Here is a 15,721-nt window from a genome sequence, read left to right on the forward strand (position 1 = left end):
TAACATGAAAATTTTTTTACTCTTTTTGGCATTCAGGATGATTCAAATAAACAACATACAATCAGCTTACCCAACTGTGACATGGTGAAGGTGTCTCCTAGAGATATTTAAGTCAGAGTGTCCATGGAATAAAAGCTGTAAAATTTCATATTCATGTTGGCTGCAAATTGGGGTGCAGCTGGGTATTCCCAGCATACAGAATACAGCATGAAGCTGCTGTAAGGAATTCTATCCATGATCATTGTTGAAATACATCTGGAACCAGTGGTATACTGGTAAGTTAAGTGTGGTCAGAAAAAATCTGATGGCATGTTATCAGTTCCAGAGGTTTACTATCATAACACATAGCTTTCATGCAGTAGACTGTGATTGTTGCCTTATTACAATTATGTAGTATTTTTGAATGAAAGAAAATGTTCAAAGTCAAAACACTTTTGTTATTTCTAGTAAATTTCTGTGTAATAACAGTTCCCAGAGAAGCCCAGTGTTCTGAATTGTCTGTTTGTGCACACGGGCTCCACAGTCCATTAAAGACACATCTCTGATGTTTTCCAATAGCTTATGTAGTGTGTGCTGCTGTCAGAGTACAGGCTATCCTACATCCTACCACATGGAGCAGATTTCAAATTACATTCAGCAACTTCTGAAACTAATCAAAGAAGGTATCTTTTGTGAGCCAGTAGTTTATGGATGTTAATCACCACCAGTCCCTGGTATTTGTAAACCTCTTGTCATTCAGCATTATTGCAGGTAAAGTTAATTATTTGTGACAGTATGAAAGAAAAGAGAGCTTACCTGCATTTTTAAAAACATATAGACATGAAAAATGGTCAATCCCCTATGTTATTTAGGAAAAGGGATTATGAAGCAAGTCCTCTGTGGTCGTCAATTGCAGGAGAGAACTTCCTTCTTTTCAGAGTCGGTTTTCAGATGTAGCATGTCAGGAAATTTGCGCCATTATTTGGAAATACATGAAACTAGGGTGGATGTAATTTCCAGAATCCAATTTGTTTCCCAGATTAAAAAAAAAATAAGATAAATAAAATGAACAAAGGTGCACTTCTTATTAGGTAAAGGAAAGAATCATGAGATCAAGAAATGATTTTGATATACGGTCCCTCATTCACTTCTATCAAAAGTGTGTTTGGCTGATACGGGAAATTATGGAGACTGTTGGCAGGTATACAGGAACCATGTTTACTTTCCTTGGTACTTACCTGGTGGTTCATAGCAACATTGGCAGTAGATAACATGAGAATGCAATCCATTTATTTTCCTTTTTTTTTCTGATTTAACTTTCTAAGAAGCAGAGAGTGGCTTACTGATTTGGTAACATACGTACATAAATTCATTGTAGTTCTGAAGGAACTCCAGCTCTTTAAGAGAAGAATTTGTATTTACCTGTATTTCTTTGGGAAGATGAAAAATCTGAAGTTTCAGAGACCACAGCTATTCTGCTTCATTATTGTCATAGCAACAAATGATCTTGAAGCACTGTATACAACATCTATAGCCATTTGTAGTATAGCTCTAGCTACCAACTTGTTTTTGTTAATGGCCAGCATAAACTAGTCTCTGTACTCTTTGGAATTAAATTGATGAACTGCAAAACAAATGGTTATAGTTAATGAAATTATATTTTGCCATCTGTGTCCAGTAATGAGAAAATCTGAATTACAGGAATGAAAAAGAATGAAGTTTTCTGCCAAACAGATCAATGCATCCCACCTCTTTGTCCGCATGAAATCAGATGTTATCTGTTGCTCTGTATTTCTCTCATGGGTTGCCATGGCTAATGGGAATTTCAGCCAAGATAGACATATAGGAATTCTTTTTGACCATGAGGAATATAATAACTTTTTCTTTGTCTTTCTACGAGTCTGTGTAGTCTGAGTGCATCCAAGTCTCATTTATGGGAGAACAATTTTGTTCAGCTCTGCAGTGTTATTTGCTGTTACAAAATCTTATCTATTTCTATAAAAGAAATCTAGAGGATATGTGCAGTTTTATTTCTAAAGCTTTGAAGGATTTCAAAATCAGCTGGAGCTGAAGGCAAATCTGGTGCTGCCACAGTGTCTTGTAAGGATGATTACAACAGCGGAAAAGTACACCTTTGAAACACATACTCTTGTTTCCTGAGTTCGCATTCTGAGCAGTTTGTTCTCTTGAGAGTGAGGATATACAATGTCTGGATTCTTCATAAAGATAAAGAGGCCACCACAATTAGGAAAAAAACAAACTTTTATGAGTTTCCTGGGACCCTATAATATCATTAATTCCTATAAGAAGAGATGGTTCTCATCCAGAAGATACCAATGTAATTTATATTGATAACTTGATTGCCTAGAGCATGCTAAAGGTCTAGACTGTTTCCTTAAGCTTTAGAGAGGAAGAAAGACTACAAGGCAATATCGAGGTTGTGCATTTCCACTTACTGTAGACAAAGAAGATGCAATGCTTTTGATCACCCTGTTGGGAGTAGTAACGCTGTTCTTGTTCTACTCATTACCTTTCAAATTTTGAAATATTTATTGTTTGGAATAATATCTATGTCCAGATCTGAGACAAATCTTGATGTGCCTCACTGTATTGCCAAAATATCTCCTATTTTTCCAACACATACCATCAACCTCTGGTTTAGTCTTCATTTGTTAATGTATAAAGTGCGGTTAATCAGTCAACTCTGACGTTCCCATAAATTTCCCATCAGACATAACACCTTACTGGCTATTTTTCATTCTCATGTGGAAAATAAGAAAAACAAACCTGAGGTCTTGAATGACATGTACTGTGCAAAATAGCAGACTCCGTGTCTAATTATTTTCTTGAACACCGTGGACCATACTTTGAAGAGCTCAGCAGTTGCAAATAGGGCCTGGTTTCCAAAACATTAAAGTGTTTTTTGATGTGTAACTATCAAAATTTGGGCTTCAATTTTATGTAAAAAGACTTCTGAAAGAACAGTTTTGTATTTTCAGCTTCTCAAAACTACGTGTGAAAACGTTGCACGAGTGCCCCGCAAAGAGGAGCCGCGTCCACTGTCCATGGTGCTGACAGCTGTTTGACCACGCGATTAAGTGACACTCCAACTGAGCTCTCTGCTAAGCGTGGCTCAGCTCGGAAAATGGGCACCAAAGTCCTTACCACAGACTGCTTCTAAATGATCCAGGTTTCTGCAATAGTCTCCTTCCCTATAAAATGACGCTACTGTCAAGAATGTTACGAACCTTAACTCAGTAACATTTATGCAATATTTCAGAGGCTGTCAGAGCAAAAGTTCTAAAAAAAGATGTGAGTTTTCTTTAGTGATAGGCACAAAACTTTTCCTCATTCCATGCTGCAGAACAGTGCAGCTTTCATAAATATGGAGAAGATTAGTTAATATTTTAATTCTAAGCAACTTAGATTAAAAAAAAAATCAAACAAAAAATGAAAACAACTTTAACAACGTGCAGCTGTTACTAATGAACTAAGAAGCTGATTAAAAGTATCATGATGGATATTAATGCATTATTATAATCCAACTTAATGCAGAAAATATAAAAGGAAAAGAAATATATGTATTATAAAATCCCGAAGTCTTTAGAATTTGAGAAAGTAACAGCCCTCTTAAAATTTAACAAATTAAGACTAAGTGCAAAATTGGATGCAATTAATGGGAAATTAAAAATAAATGAGAGAAAACTAATTTCTGAAGCTGATTTTTCTTTTGAGCATACTTAGGAAAATTTCTGAAATGGATTGTATCTCTCCTTTGTCATCCTCCATGATACACATTTATTAGAACATGAGATAAGGTAGTTCAGAAAAACATACACTTCCTGTAGAAAGGTATGTCCACAATTCTAGGGAATTCTGAGTGAAAACTTGTCACTGTGGGCCTAGGGCTGACTTTTTTTTCATTGAAAATGTCATGTAACTGAGACTTTTCAATCTGTGTTCATTTTCTCAGATTGTTCTCTGCTGCCACAGTATGGTGCTCAGCTGCTGTTTGAAAACATGAAAAAGAGGATCTTTGTCAGAGAATGTAGTTTTTTTCATGTACCAATATGACTGGTTGCCATGTAAGATGTCTTTAAAAATAGCATTGAAAGGCTTTAAGCTGCATGTTATATTTCCTAAAAAGCGAAAAAACAGTTTTCAATTAAGTCACTACTGCTTTACATTAAAAAGCTTCCGTCTCCTCACATTATTTGTATGTTATTTTGTCTTCAAAATGAAAATAAATATTTCTTTCAGTATTTGTGGATAATAGAAGCACTTCAAGAGGAGCTAGCATTTTCTAGAAATATTCTCTTTTTTTTTTTCAGTATTATTAAGATCTTCTAAAATAAAATACGGTTGAATGTAACATGATGTCTTAAAATAAGGATGGCACTAGCCTCCCTTACATGTAAGTTTGATGCCCTTCTTCATTGCACTATTCTTTGATTCAAATATACTTTCCTAACAGTGCAAAAAAATAAGGGCCACTAAAACCATACTGCAATCAAGAATGGATCACATGCTACGTATAGTATCTCCCAGCCATGCTTTCTATAAATCTATTAGGTTGTCATAAGCCTTAGTTCTTCTCTTCAAGTACGTATGTTCAAATACTTGGGGTCAACAGTAAGGATGCATTTGGCCAGCATGGGCCACCTGAACGACACTTCCTTGGTCTACGTTATCTTACAATCAGCATCCAAATCTTTTCTTATTTCTTTATTTTCTCATTCCTATGTGATATGAAGATATTTCCCAGATTCCCTTCTGACATACAAGCTGAAGTCTTTTTAGAGCCAGCTTTCACCTTTCAATGCTTAAGGACAACAGATAGAGTCTTACTGTATAAGTGCATGGCAAGGACAAAGAACTCCAGGATTATCACAGATCTCTTATGCAGAAGACCTCAAGTGCACACCTTACTTGTACACTACAAGAAGGACTGCTGAGCAATGGTGAGATTCGATTTACACACAGATATTCACCATATTTATCAAGAACTGCAAAAAGGGTTGCAGAATACATTGCCTGACCTAGCTTCTCCAACTAGGTGTAGACAAGCGATGAAATATCCAAAAATGAGGTGACAGACAAATAAATGCTTCCTTAAATCAAATTTGAGATGTCTTTTCATTTGTTCAGTTATTTCAGTATTATTTATAAGGTATATACCATTACAAGAGGGCAGATGAATCTGAAGGGAGGGTGGAGAAAGGTATGCAGAAACCTCAAACCCTGACTGAATGTGATAAAGATTTTTGTTTGTTTATTTTTAAATGTTTTATTTGTTACATTCTGTTCCAAGTGGGAGTAAATAGCTCACAATCTTAACATATAAGTCTTAAAAATCTTGTCCAGTAGGAACTTAGTAATACCGAAAACTTATTTGAAACCATACAACCCATTGTGAATTTGTTTTATTCTAACACTACAAGGAGTGAATGAAGTCACTGGTCAAATCCATTGGTTACCAATGACTGGCAGGTAAAATCTTTCCATATCCTACAAATAGATGTCTAATTTAGTCCTCAGCTTCAGTAGTGTTGGTGTACTGTAAGTAAAGGTGACGTGTTAGACAAGCAAGCCCCTGGGAGCCTATTAAAACAAACGATTAAAAAGAACTGAAATATAAGTTAATCAATAGCCAGATGTGTTTACATTCATATAAGACTGAAAACAACATTATTCCTCTTTACTTTGTAAGAAGTAGTTTTGCTGGAAAAACTGCAAACCTGGTCATAAAGTCTAGGGTTATTGTTGTTGTTATTATTATTATTATTATTATTATTATTATTATTATTATTATTATTATTTCCCTGTAGTGATGTTGTTACAGTGGTAGTACAAGATAATGGCAAAGCATTAGGACACCAGGTCTTGATCTTGCAAAGCGTTGATTGTTCTGACCTTGGAGCTTAAAGGCAATTTTACACACGTTTAACTTGATGCCATGAACTGTGCCAGTGACTTCAACAGGACTATTTAATATGCTTAAGTTTAAATCTACGCTTAAGTGTTTTGCTGGATCAGAGCTACAATACTCAGTTTACACAAATTATGTGAACAAGATTTTGCCTAAGGTATTTAGAGATTTTTATACATTATATTTGCATTATATAGCTAAATCAATAAATAGTTCTTTCTCTGGTTAAATTAAAAGGCATAAATCCAAATCCTTTGGACTGAGCAGACTTTAAAATTGTTAGAAAAGCTTTCAGTCCCAAGGTCGCAGCCCAAAAGGTAATGTGAACAAGGCTAACCATCTTCTAGGTTTACAATCAAAGAAAACAGGTTAAAATACAACTCCAGCCCCACAGATGCATTACACAGGCACCGCTCAGGAGATCTAAATAGAAACCAGCTCAAACACAGTCAAAATCCCAGCAGAGTCAATGCAGTAAAGTGCTACGGGGCAAATGTAGCTAATAGCTCCACGTAGCACAATTTCCCCTACATGCAAGTACATTCAGCATCACTATCAACATGGTAATTATTGCTTAATGCTGTGCTACAAAAGAGGGAAAACAAATTTCTGTAAATGGAAGTGAAAGAAGGATGAATGTATTCGAGTGTTTTCACTGGTTTCTAAGGGCCATACATATCTTCAAAATATCTGCATGTCCTTCAGGGCAACTAGGTAAATCTTAAAACCATTAAAGACTTTACACTGGTGTATATGCAGGGCCCCAGACTGGCTTTTTTGATGGAATGATATTAATTGGCTTTACTATGTTATTTCCCAAGCATCAACCAAAAAAGGAGTTCTAGTGAGCAAGACGCTAAACGGGGAACGTAAAATAGGTGCTCCCTGTCCCCAAAAGTGTAGGGTGCAGTAACTAAAGGCAGCTGCCCAGATCTGCGCGTTGAACTGACTGTGTGCACTAAACCAGTTTGTTTCCTACTGAGATTTCAGCTATCACACTAGGCTGTGTGGCACCCAACAAACCAGTAGAAAGTGCTGAGGACAGGAATGAGTAAAATCTGCCTCTCGCTTGAAATCTGCCATTGTCATGAAACAAGGATTCAGACCCAAAAATCCCTTCCTGCGCTTGGGTGTTAGTTCAGGTATGTCAGGACAACTGACTACATCATTAGTTTCCTCTCCATGTTGAAGCGTGGGCAAACGAAGTGTTACACCAGCTTCTCTGGAAATGTGGGTGTATGTATTAGAGGACGGAGCACATGGAAAGAAGAAAAGACATAAGGACAGGGAAGACAGGTCACCAGTATGGGGATATTGAGCGCACAGAAGAGAACACGACTACCTTGTGCAGTCCTGGTATTTAAAAGACCTAACAGCTATTTTGGATTCTCCCTTCACAACTCAAAGACATAAGGGGAACGAACGGGAAAGAACAAAGCAGAATAAGTAACCATCAGAGCAAAAAAAAATTAAAAAAAAAAAATGCCACAGCTTCCTTCTTGTGGTTAGCTGAGGAAAGTATCACTAAATGGAAAGAAAAGGGAAGGTTAGATCTGACGCAAAGGGCAAGCCAGATGAAGGACAAGCGTGGAGTGAAGGCAAGATGAAGAACCTGACATGGAAATGGAAGAGCTGTGAAGAAAAAGGCCAACCTGCATAGCTACAGAAAGTCCCACGAAAACTTCAGAAAGGTCACTGACTTTCCCAAGGTTTCCCCGTGTAGCTATAGCATGACAGGGTGCAACTTGGGACCTGTGCACGGTAACACTTTGTATAGACAAACACAACCACATAGAATTCATCTACTGACATTCCTTTCAGGAGGTTTTCTTCTTATAGAGTGGATAAAAACAGTTTTTCTGAGGGTGATTTCATAACTCAATGGATTGTTTATGCTCAAAGCTTCTTTTTTGTGAAGTTCCAAGCATTTTTTTCTAAGAGTTTTTAAATGTATAAAGGTAGTTATAAAATGCGAGCTGCAAAATCGACTTAAGATTTTAATCCTTCTTCCCAATATAAGATTTTTTACTCATAGTTAGATAAATCACGAGTTATGCAAATCCTTCTAGAAATTATTTTAATATATAAAACAGTGCTCTTTCTGGAATTTAAGAAATAACCAGCTTATACATTTTGTAACCTTGCACAATATTAACTGTAAATGATGATTTTATTGAGTTTGTTTTTTTCTAAAACTATATATTGCTGCCAACCTAAACCAAAGTATTTCTTGTTTTTACCATGAACAGTTGTATATATCCTAAAGACAGATGGCAACTTTCAACAGTAACATAGTTTCGCCTATCTTTCCTTGTCTATGATTCCCACAAGCCACAGTATCTCCCAGAACTTCCTTTAAATTCTAACAAAGAAATTTTCCTTAAAACTGGTGGTATAGAATAGTTCCCTGTTATTTTTCATGTTATATCTGTAATTTCCCTGGTAGCGTACTGTGCTATTATATACTATAAATTGTATTTTATTTCAGAAAGAACTGTTGGTGGTGTTATTTTTAGGTCCAAATCTACTTCTGCTGATATCCAACCCAGCTAAGAAAATAGCCGTAGGAACATTTAAAATCTCTCATACAGTTTTAGGATGACATCCATATTATGAATGCTATGGGAACAGCAGTACTATATGAGTAATTAGATACACCTCTGAATAAAGAATATGTGCCTTGAATACATGTAGGTGCACTTTTACATTCTAGAGGAATGAGAAGTTGGTTTACTTTTTTTAAGCATTATTTCTGTGGCCTTTTTCAGAGGAGGTACGTTGCCATAAATTGCATTTAGATGACATTTCAACCGAGTTGCAGTCAGATCCATCGGAAAGTACAAAATCTGATACCAACATGATTTCAAAGGTATGACACATCACACTGAAGCCTGTACCTTTTTTTTTTTAAGATGAAGAGTATATTTTTCTTTTACAGAACTGTTATTACGTAACCTAACACTGAACGCCGAAATGGGAAATTTAACCTTAGAAAAATTGTCTATTTTCTTTGCTTCGTGCTTTAAAACAATCATGACTGAGCAGTTAAAAACGGACCAGTAGATATCAGTAGAACTGATCAACTATTTTTGCAGGGTTACCCAGTAATTTAGGCAGTAAATAAGGGATATTTGATCAATGAACCAGCAATATGACATCTGGTGTGCAGTTTCACAGTCTTGGGGCCTCATTCTGATCTCTCTAATACCAGCATAAATCAGGAGTAACTTACATAAATAAAAAGCGTGCACCAAAGTGGCGTGGAGTCAGAATGAAGCACCTTGTGTTCCAATCTGTTTCACTCAGTATCTCATGTCTGACTTAAGAGATTGGCTCACTTACAGAGCTCTACATTAGACATATTGCCTTCTTGTTTTAAAATATGTATGTTTAATATTTAATTTAACAGAATTCCATATTCCAGTCTCTGTGTACTGTGGAAGTCCCTTTGAGGCTTGTGGTTTGTATGTGCAGTTGCAATTCTCCTTAAGTGTAATTTGAAAGCGCCATTGCCTAATGGGGTGAAAGGAAGACTCTGTCTCCAATTAATCTTGGCTCTGTTTTGAGTGATTAATGAAAATATTGCCAAGCCAGTGGCGATTTGTAAAGTGGCCTGTAGGAGCTGAGCCAGGCTCACAAAAACTCGTTTAATTTCTTATGTGTGATAATGGAATACTAGTAGAGGTACAGGTCTCATCAATTGTCCACACACTTCAAGTATGCACAGATAATTTAGACTACCACCTTCAAATGATGACACACTCAAAAATTTTGCCAACTCTGAAATATTAGTTATAATGCTACACATAACTGTTACTGCACGTGAGACTCTATCATAAAATAGGTACTGCAAATGTAAATTGAGCTCGTGCTTATGTTTTCAGAGAAATAGAAAAAGTATTTTTCACTATGTTATGCTGTACAATATTGTATAATATATGCCAAGACAAGAGACACACCAGTAATATGCAAAAAAGTAATTGCACAATTTAAAGAAATGCTCACAGATTTTGAACTTACGATCTGTTGGGACAAACCGTAGAAAGTCTGATGTTACCTAGGGCCAACAATGGCAGAATGAAAACGGCAGAGTCAACGATACCTGGGTGACTATCATAGCTAGCTTGCAGGAGAGACTATTTTCAAGACCATTTGGCACATCTAGACTTTGGGATAGCTCCCTGAAGTAAAGAACATAAACATTAAAAGGTCAGAAATAGAGCAGCTAAGTTATCCGTTCACACTGGCAATGGGAATCTTTGCCATTTGGCTCTGAACCACTTTGCCATTCTGCATCCTAATGACAATTACGTGTCCCATACTGATATTTCACTTTCAATTTTCATAGAATTAGTGAAAGTATTTAAGGAGTTAATGGAGGCATAGTACTTTCTTTAGAGAAAATATGAAATTAGATTAGAAATTAGATTGCCTTGAAAGCATTACATGCAGCAAAATGTGCACTCAGACAGCCTTCAGGGGTAATCATCTAAGCACGGTTTCTTGTGACTTGAATTTACTGTTCCACAACAAAGAAAAATAAAAAAATAAAAAAAAAAAAGATCGGTGGGGAGATCCTGTTGTCTCCAAGAGGCACAGTACAAAACTTCATAATCCAGGAGAACTGAAATTGTTTCCAACCATTCTCCATCCTCACAATCACAAACTTCTGCAGGGAGCTGTAAAATTCTCCTGGAATGAGCCAGGGGGTATCGGTGGGTACACGGCAACTCGACAGATATACCGCAGCCTTCCCCAAAACACTACCCTGCTTCAGCCCCGCGCTCAGTATGAGAACTTCAGAGTTTGTCCTCAGACGGCGTCTTTAAGTTGCCTTTCACCATGGGCTACCAGGGGTATCGTCCCTTTGCCAGGAATAGAGCTTTTAAGGGCCTCTTTATGCCAATCTGATTCCTCTTATCTTACATAAGGAGCCAGAGCAGGGACGGAGCTCGCTTTCATAGCTCTAAATCTATCCTATATGGCACGCAATTCTCTAAAGTACAGCCAGCTTCTGCTTTGATGAAGCACTGTGCAGTGAAGACTGAAGGATCCTGTTTTTCACCATTTAAAGATGTATGATAGCAACAAAGCTCTATGTTAAAATATTTAACTTGCAGAGAACTTATGGAAATTGTCTATTCAAGCTCAGCAAAGACATTAAATTACCAAGCTGTTCTAGGACAGTTGTGTGTGGAGAAAAGCCAGAAATGCTCTGAGATTGTAATGTTACTTACAAAGATTACAGCGTGAGCCTGATTCAGAAGCTTTTTATACAGATCAGCATGGTGAGCTGCAAAATGTTACCATATCAATTTCTGCAAACCATACTGTGTGTGTACATATAGATATAAAATCAGGACTTATACACGGCACATTTCCTGCCACATTTTGAATGGCATCTGTTTGTTTAGTTTGCTGAAATACGAAAAATAATATTTAGCAACTACTGGTAACACAACGTTAACAAGATTTAAGAGTATAGCTCTGTCTGTCAAAATGCAGATAAAAGACAAATCCTTCTATCTCAGTGTTTTAATCAGTCAGATCAGGGTTTTGATGAATATGCAAATGTGACTGTTTATACACTATTTTCAGAGCAAAAGGAAACAAATTCAGTTTCATTACAGAATTAATGACGGCTCTGTCCTCTAAGATTAACAATTAAAGCCCTACACACATTAAAATGATAGTGCTCCTTCCTCCTACCCTCTGAAGATTTTACTGTTCCATTTTTTTAATACCCCTTTCCCTTATAATAGTTTGTCCCTCTAATTGGAATGATTAATAATTAATATCAGCTCGGGTAATAGTCATCTCTAAACCAAGATCTGTACTTAACTGCCCAAAGGGTTAAAAACCGCTTTCTTTTGTTAATTCTGTTTTTACTCTTCTCCATAAGTTAATTTTTTCCTCCAAGTTTTATGTCACCATAGGGATCTCAACGGCCCGCTCTAATACTGGAAGCCTTTTATTTATCCCAGCGCAGGCTATACATATGATTTCATTCTGATTTTCACAATATATGCTGGGATTCTTTTTAAAGCCCCAGCTGAGTTCAGCAGCTTCCATAGGAATCGCAGCTTTCTTTCTCTGACACACACACACGCGCTACAAGTTTAGACCAAATCGAATCTCAGAGAAAAGATTAAGAATGTGTGACAAGTGCACTATAAAGTCTGAGAACACAAAAGGAAAAAAAAAAAAAAAACAAAAAACTCACCAACTCAAGATTTCAGCTATTATTTTTTAATCTGCCGATTTCTGAGTTGGTATGGGAGTGGCTGAGTCACGCTTTCCAAATCCTCAGGACAGGCAACATTTCAGAGTAAGGTTATAGCAAAGCGAGCAGAAGTTCAGCCTTACCATTAACCCTCCTTCCTGCAACAGAACTATCACACTGCACTTTCTTGTGGCCACTAGGATCTGTACTGAGACCACCAAACCCCTTTTAATTTCACAGCACCAAAGCAGACATTCTAAGAGTAAATAAAACAGGTAGTTTGTGTATGCTTCACATTATTTTACCAAAAAAAGCTATATTCTATTTCCAAAGACACATATTTCCTTCTGAACAGAAAAGCTCTTCCAGAAAGACAAATGGACAGAATGCTCCAAAAATCACATTTCTTCAATAAAGCTATTTCAGTTTCATCTTTTAATGCCTTTACAGGTGAATTGGTCCTACGTGGGAATTTAGCATTGCCTTGCATATCATAAAGGAAATATTTTCTGTGAAATTAAATTAGCATTTGTCTATATTTCACCACACAGGTATGCTGCATCGTGTGTCATTGATAGCAGTAAAACAAATATGTACGTGTGTGTACTTTAGCAGGGATGATGAATTATACTCTATAAGCATTTAAAGGCAGACATTCATAATGAAGGCTGCTAGTTGGCAAGCATGCCTATTACTTACCACACTGAGTCCCAGCAATTCTCTGCAAAAATAGTCCATGTTCCTCCTTTGTAGGTTGTCAAGATAGTGCTGAAGGCGAGTATAGGTGTAGGGGTAGCAGTAAGCAAATTGGTAAGTGTCGTCCTCCCGGTCAAAGCAAAAAGCAAATGACATGACATAGTTCTTCCTGTGGTCTGGGCAGCGGTAGTAATACACATTTTTAGAGGGTATTCTTTGCCTAAAAAAACAAAAACAACATATATATACATTGACTTATGCATACATTGACAACATGTATGGATAAGTCATATACACTGACAACATATATACACATCGACATAAAAAACCTGAACAAATAGGCTATGTGAGATTCAAATTTCCTCTAAAGCAAATGAAACGCAACAGGTTCAACAGCTCAGGAGCTGGTGAGCAGAGGCCAGAGCTTGCATTTCCAAGCGCTCATGTAGACAACCTCCACGTCGGAGGCCCATGCACGGCACAGGCACTGCGCCGGTGCACCGGTCACCGCAGGGACTGCCGGTCTCTCCAGGTGCCCAAGCTGGCAGAGTCACCATAACAGGGGAGAGCATCGCACAACCAGAGAAACGCACTCCCAAGAAGTGAAAAGGATGCCTGGGCAGTTAAGCTACCCTCTACTTGGCTATCAAGCTGGTGCGAGCTCATAACACTACACAGGCTTCAGCCAAACCTCGGGCTGCAGTGTGGCTACATCCTTTCCTACAGGCCTAATTCACCAGCACAGAGGTGAGGCATAATTAATGATGGAATGTCGGTATAAGGCAACATTGCCAGAACTGTTACCGAAATTCAGGACATCTTTGTACTTTTATTATCCTTAACAGTCAGGGGATATATCCATACCCAGCCGACGAGGGGAGGAAAAGATAAATTTTTGTGGTGAAAAAAAAAAACAAAAAAAAACAAAAACAAAAACAAAACAAAAAAAAAAAACAAAAAACAAAACCCAAACAAAAAACTTCAAGTATGGAAAACAACCTGGTCCTAAATTAGAAAGCAAAGAAGAAAAGGATATTTGGTCCTGTTCCAAATTGGATTGCTGCCCTCCTTGAGAGTTCTGGCATATACTGCTGACAAGATAAAATGAATATACATGATGGTAAATAATTATAATAGAGACATTTATGTCATTGTTATCAAGCTGGTATCTGTTTAAGGAATAACAAATGCCTGCCTGACATCTTTCACCCAACTTCAATTATTCTTTTATTTCTCAACAGAAATTAGTGACGTTTCAGAGGTGGGTCAAACACTTCTTCTATGGACTAGAGACATTCAATATTTCTGTTTGTACCCTTTCTTCATTTCGTAGATGGATTTTCTAGCTTTATTTAAACAGAAGATTCTCTAGTCATGCCATGCACTTGTAATTTGATGTAACTAACTTACCAGTCATGTTTGGCAACAAAACACTATGGTCCTGCAGACTCTAACTGATTCAATTACACAACATTATAAACAGGTCTCATCTAACAATCGGAGCAGATCTCAGCTAAACTGGGATCACGGTGAGGGAAAACATAATAAGATTTACAGACATAGCAGTAGTAATGTGCCTCTTTGTAATAGTTCCGAGAAGCTGGTCTGCTGCAGAGCACCAGTTTTGGCCTTTCATTGCTAATATGAAATAGAGGACAAAACCCTCTCATTATGCAGAAGTACGTGTTTGCCAATTAGCAGCAGTTAAGGAGTCTGACCAGCAAGACTCAGGAGCTACAAAGGGAAACAGAAAGGAATTGAGATGTTCTTGAAAAAGTACAATAAAAAAGCCAGTGATGCAGTTAATTAGACTTGAAATAAGAATTTATTTGCCCCTTTTATTGCCCTGGTTCTTGAACATTCAGGGCTTCAAGAATTTACTTCAGCATTTTTGGTTAAATAAGGCACTTGCTTACCACTACGATCTGAAAATTATTTTAAGGCACAAACGTGAAGGACAGAGAAACAATTCTTTTAATTTTTTTTTAAAGTATCAGTAGGGGAAAAATGCCACCAGCCGTCTGCGTGCAGTACCCTAACCTAATAGGTTTCTCCAGCATCTTAACATATTTCTATCATTCGCCCTCACTCTGGAGTGCTATAGGACATCCCTCATTTGATCTCAAATCAAGCAGATGATATGGCAGTGGGTAAATGTATTCTAGCTCCCAGTCCTCAAACCGTAATGCAAGTTTAAACAGTATGTTGCTGAGTTGTTGAACTTTATTTGTTTCCAAATTAGCATGGGAGAAATAATAAAGGACAAGCCTCACTTTACGCTATAAAAATTTCATGTAAAATGAGACCAATAGGAGGAAAGTCAGGATTTTAGAAAGGCTAATGCTAATTGAAATTCATCTGCTGATAGCTAATGTTTAAATGACACATAGTTCTCCTTGGTTCAATAACTTCCTACTTTTAAGCAAGTTGAAGACAACTTTGTTAATGTATTAAAGGCACTTTTGATATTTCGTTCCCTTTCCCCTTCATTATAGAAGCTAAGCATCTGTTTTATTATCCACTTTGACACATCACTTTATAGCTGCATTTGGCTATTATGGCTAATCTTGATGTCTAGGACATCTGGTATTGACATTTCACTATCTGGTGTCTGACACAACAGCAGAAACCATCCTCAGTTACTAGGTTTAAATTCACCCTCTCCGGGCAGAAAGTGCCCAAACTCTTAATTCGAACCATCTCTTCCAAAAATAATTATAATAGTACTCCTGTCATTGCTAATCTATTTTTATCTCTCCTAGCACTTTGTCACTGCTAATCTATTTGTGAGTCATATAGAGAGAAAGAGAGTTAGTGTTTAGATACCAACAACACATCTTACACGCAGGAGCCTAATCAGATGGAGATCTTATCAGGGAATTAAAGAAAAAAAG

General features: G+C 37.1%; 1 protein-coding gene across 3 annotated transcripts in view; it reads right to left on the reverse strand.

The window, feature by feature from the left end:
• The window catches only part of LOC309672808 (BEN domain-containing protein 5), a gene marked incomplete at both ends in the record, with an annotated part of 984,871 nt that overhangs the window by 573,891 nt on the left and 395,259 nt on the right, over positions 1-15,721 (reverse strand). For 2 of the 3 annotated variants that reach the window (XM_082484407.1, XM_082484406.1), the window contains one exon: positions 12,831-13,047. In XM_082484407.1, the coding sequence (XP_082340533.1) occupies positions 12,831-13,047 (217 nt within the window). Of the gene's footprint in view, positions 1-12,830; positions 13,048-15,721 lie in introns of those variants that run through there. The other variant, XM_082484410.1, reaches the window with a different exon arrangement.

The sequence above is a fragment of the Vanellus vanellus genome (genome assembly GCF_965231255.1).
Source record: "Vanellus vanellus genome assembly, chromosome: 5".
NCBI lineage: Eukaryota > Metazoa > Chordata > Aves > Charadriiformes > Charadriidae > Vanellus > Vanellus vanellus.